Source organism: Neomonachus schauinslandi, chromosome 9 (genome assembly GCF_002201575.2).
Source record: "Neomonachus schauinslandi chromosome 9, ASM220157v2, whole genome shotgun sequence".
In the NCBI taxonomy this organism is placed as follows: domain Eukaryota; kingdom Metazoa; phylum Chordata; class Mammalia; order Carnivora; family Phocidae; genus Neomonachus; species Neomonachus schauinslandi.
The window spans coordinates 90615249-90620262 of NC_058411.1; the positions used below are offsets into that span (position 1 = coordinate 90615249).

At 47.0% G+C, this 5014-nt stretch overlaps 1 protein-coding gene across 1 annotated transcript in view; it reads right to left on the reverse strand.

Annotated features, from left to right (window-relative positions):
* The window catches only part of SPPL2A (signal peptide peptidase like 2A), a 51847-nt gene extending 50996 nt beyond the window's left edge, over positions 1 to 851 (reverse strand). The window contains exon 1 of the mRNA XM_021693926.1: positions 652 to 851. Coding sequence (XP_021549601.1) covers positions 652 to 717 — 66 coding nt within the window. The 5' untranslated portion in view covers positions 718 to 851. The remainder of the gene's footprint in view (positions 1 to 651) is intronic.
* Positions 852 to 5014: the final 4163 nt, after the last annotated feature.

Sequence of the window (5014 nt, forward strand, 5' to 3'; positions counted from 1 at the left end):
AACACATTATTTGTTACTGTTACTTAACCGACTCCCCTCCCCATTAAACTAGACGGAGAACTGAAAAGCACAAAGATATTACACTTTGATGTGTCTTTTAAAAAATTATCTTAAGTTATTACTATTACCCACACCCTCCCCCACCACACACACAAAGAAATCGAATGAGCCCTACAGGGAAGCAGGAACGAGGAGGAAGCCAAAAAAAAAAAAATCTGTATTCGAGCAATAAAGCGCAGTCTTTGAACCGCTAAACACCCCGGGGACACGTATAATTTTTTTCTTCTTCTGGAGAGTGAAAGAGATCAAGATGCTGTAAGAAAGGGTAGACGATAAAACTCAGGTCAATTTAAAATGCCCGGAACCGTGAAAAACTATAGAGAATCCTCAAGGTCAAAGTAGCAAGAAGGGCTCCGCAGAAGAGCTTGCTCGGGGGTGGGTATTTCGAGGACTTCAAAGGACGGGAATGGGGGTGGGGTGGGAAGACGGGAGGAAAGGGGGCGAAGGGGAAGCTGGAAGAAAATGGAGAAATGGGAAAGGGGCAGGCCGTCAAGGCGCTGGCAAAGGAGTCGCCCGGGGGTGGGGAGGAGAAGGGGCAGGGAGCCCCGGCCCCGCCCCGGGGAGGCCCGAGCTCCCGGCCGTCCCCCTTACCAGCGGGAGCAGGAAGCCCCAGAGCAGGGCGGTCGCGGCCGTACGCAACGGCCGCTGCGGCCCCATCGGACTGCTGGGCGCCCGGCGGCGCTGCGCTTCTCGGCGGGCACAGGCTCCGGCTCCCGCCGCGTCGCTGCCTCCGTGGCCGGGCCGGACGGGCGCGGACGGCGGGGGTAGGAACGGGCCGCCGCTGCTGTTGGGGCCGCCACTGCAGCGCCGACTTCCTCTTCCGGCTCCGCCCAGAGGACGCGGAAACCCCCGCGCGCGGCACGTGGAGTCCGGGTCCGCGTGCGCCGCCCGTCGGGCTGTTTCTCGGCGCTCTCGGGTCCCGGCGTTGGCAGGTCGACGAGTGTGGGTCTGGGCGTGTCTCTTTTTCTTTCCAGCTGGTGACCCGAACTCTCCCCAGAGTCCGAGGAGGTGGGGGACGGGCGCCCAAAGCAACTTTTTCCATACCCTCTTCCTTCTAGGAGTCACCGTGCGCCTGCTCTGTATTCCAGTACCAACCCGGGCGTCCGGGCCCAAACTCTGCGTGCGCTGAGCCTTAATTTATCTGCCCACCGGCAGGTCCCGGTCACTCACACGTAATCCCAAATACGTCCACTGGGTCCCAAACTGCTGCGACCTCTGTATCCAGATGTTTCTCTCCTCCAAACTGATCTGTTTAAGACTCCGGGAGACCCATTATCCACATACCAGCCCTAGATATAAATCAGATCATTTCACTCCCCATCGCACTTAGCACAAAATCGAAACTCCACTCTGGCCTACAAAGTTCACATAGTATGGTCCCTGTCTTCTTCTCTGACCCCATCTTCACAACTTTCCCACGCTTCACATCCACATGGCCACCTTTGGTTCTTTTGTACTGGTAGTCCTCCTGGAATGTTTTTCTCAATACCGGTTCATTGGCATTCCCTTATCAGCTTAAGTGTCACTTCCCCAGAGGGAACCATCCAGTCGCTTTCATTACCACGTGGCTTATTTTAATTCTCTGTAAAGCACTTTTCACTCTCCTATTCTCTTGCTTATTTATGTGTTCATTTATCGGGGATGTCGCCTCCCACTTAATAGCGAGGAGTGTCTTTGCTTTGCTCACTGCCATATCCCTCATATCTACAATATCTGGCATAAAGTAGGTTCTCAAATATTTGTTGGATGAATATTTAATTCTAAACACTGAAAAGGATGCTGTCCCTGCCATCCCACAGCTGAGTTTATTAGCAAGGGACACAGATGTGTGAGCAAACATAGTTCAGGATGAATAGTGACTCTTTCGTTTGCACAAGATGCCACGGGAGTATCAAAGGAACATATAAAAGGGGTGGCCAGGAAAAATTCCAACTTAAGCTGAGTCTAGAAGGGTGAGTTAATTTTAGCCAGGCAATGGGCAGGGGAAGGGGGAGGCTTCCAGGAAGAGTGAACCATTAGTGGCAAAGCCAAAGGTGACCTTGGAGGAACTGCAAAACTTGGGCTTGGCTGAAGTTATGAGTGGGGAAAGATGAAGTGAGAGAAGAGGGCAGAGGCCAAATGACAAACAGATTAGGACATCCTGCTTGGGACTTTAGGCTTCATCCAATTGTTGGTGGAAAACAGATTAATAATAATTAGAGCAGTGACAATTTTTGGTTTAGAAAGCTCTCTGTGGTGGCAGGCAGGGTGGCAGTTGGATTGAAACAGGGCAGGAGTGGGAGCCAGGAAACCTGTTGGACAGCTGTGGTAACCTAACCCAGGCCAAGGATAGTGAGGGCCTGAACCGAGACAGTGGCAGAAGAAATGGGGAAGAAGAGATGGACCTGAAAGATTTGTAGTAGAATTTGGTAACTGAGAGGACATGGGAGATGAAGGAGAGGAGGAGAGGGATGATTTTGCTAAGATCCTGTCCTGGGCCATTTATTGAGATGATCACCACAGGAGTTGGGGTTGACAGGGGAGGGCATGCAGAGAGAAAGATTTTGGACATGTTTTGAAATTCTTGTAGGACATCCAAGTCAAATGTCTGCAGGTTGATGGCTTGGGAGGTTGGTGCTAAGGTTAGTGGCACAATGAGGCCAGAACACAGGTCTCCTGCCTGTAGATCCTCGACTCTTTCACACTTTCTAGCTGCTGAGGGCAAGCAAGTTTCCTCTTTAGTAAAATGGCTGTGATGGACTAGATGACTTCATCTCTAAATATTCCCTCCTGCTCACAGTGGCACTTTGCCTAGTGAATCTCCAGCGTGGCTCCTGAGGCTCTCTGAGGATCTCTGGTTTTCCTGTCTACATGTATCCCCCGTTTTCCTTCTCAATTGGAGAAAATTTTGTGCTTGCAGCCAAAGAAACTGTGTTATAGGCCAGTTCCTTGTACAATCTCTCTTTGCCTGCTTTAGTTTTCTCAGTTGCAAAATATGGACAGCTAATACCTGTACTGCCTGCCTCACATGATTATTGTAAAAATTACCTGGTTTATAATGTGGGTAAAATTACTCTGAAAAAAAAAATTTTTTTTTTAAAGCAGGAGGAGAGGAAGAGGAGAAAGAAAAGAATAATAGAAGGCTGTCTTATTGCTGTCATCCATAGTATCAACATTGTTTGTCATAATTCCCCTGCCAGAATGGTGTCTCTTTGGTCAAAGTCCCTATGTAGGATGAGGTGAAGGAAACTGGGAGAGTTAATGGAGGATTAAAAGATTCTTGTGTAATGACTTGACTACTGGAAAGGCTATTAACACTTATTTGGAGGATACCTCTGTGTATACTCCACATGAATTTCCCTGTAAGTATTAGGTATGATAGAGAGTACTAGGGTAAGTTTTAGTCAATATTTTTCTTCCACAAATAAACTATGTATAAAAATCCAATTACAGGGGCACCTGGGTGGCTCAGTTGGTTGGGCATCTGCCTTCGGATCAGGTCATAATCCTGGGGTCCTGGGATCCAGCCCCGTGTTGGGCTCCTTGCTCTGCAGGGAGCCTCCTTCTCCCTCTCCCCCCACAACTCATGCTCTCTCTCGCTCTAAAATAAATAAATAATCCAATTACAGAAAACAAATATCATTAAAGATCATTTTTATTTCTAAATATACTCACTAATGGAATTTTTTCCAATGATAAAAGATAGAATGTTGTAGGTTGTTGGAACCTATGTTTTCTTCTAAATGGTTTATAGTTTGTGGTCTTATGTTTTAAGTCTTTAAAGCATTTTGAGGGGCGCCTGGGTGGCTCAGTCGTTAAGCATCTGCCTTCGGCTCAGGTCATGATCCCAGGGTCCTGGGATCGGGTCCTGGGATCGGGTCCCGCATCGGGCTCCCTGCTCGGCGGGGGGCCTGCTTCTCCCTCTCCCACTCCTCCTGCTTGTGTTCCTGCTCTCGCTCTCTCTCTCTCTGTCAAATAAATAAATAAAATCTTTAAAAAAAATAAAAAATAAAAAATAAATAAAGCATTTTGAGTTGATTTTTGTGCTTATCACTCTCTTAATGGGAATAATGATTACCATCTCAGTCTCAGTAATTATCTTGTCCACAGATTAAAAAGCTGCTTAGAGTTTCCTGGTATTGCTTTTATGTAAAGACTACCTGGCTTTGGTGAAATGCTTTCCTCCTCTAATTCCTGTTTATGAGGCATTTCTCCTTGAGGAGAACATGTGACTTGAATGCTTCCTGGTTCACAAGAGGTGACTATGAGCAGAGAGGCGAGCCAACAGCTATGGTTTCATCACTAGATCTTCTGTTCGCCTGTTCACATATATTTATTACTGTTATTGAAAGAATTCCTCCCCATTGGAGTTATGTCAATCAGTCAAACATAGTTGCCACTTCCTACATGAGAGGCGAATTTAAATTCAACTTGAATCTTAGGGAGTGTAGAAGAGTGTTCAGTAGTTAAAAATATTGAGAGAAAGAATTTCCTAATTCTCCTCACAGTTGTGAAGCAGCATGTGGCCTAAGGTGATAGACCAAAATTCAAGCTCTGGTCACTTCTCTTAGGAAATCTTTGTAAACTTGCAATAATGGAACTTCTTCTTCCTCCTCTTCTCTTCCTCCTCCTTCTTCTTTAAAGGTGTATTTATTTGAGAGAGAGAGAGAGAGAAAGAGACAGAGAAAGCAGCGGGGAGAGGCAGAGGGAGAGAGAGTCTGAAGCAGACTCTGCACTGAGCACGGAGCCCAATTCGGGGCTCCATTTCAAGACCCTGAGATCAGGGCCCTGAGATCACGACCTGAGCTGAAACCAAGAATCAGATGCTTAACCGATTGCACCACCAAGGCATCCCAACAAGGGAACTTCCTGAATGCAACACCATGCAAAGTTTAATAATAATGTCTTATGAACTATTATTATTATTATTTTAAAAGTCACATTTACACCTGTTTTTGCATACATTATCTAATTT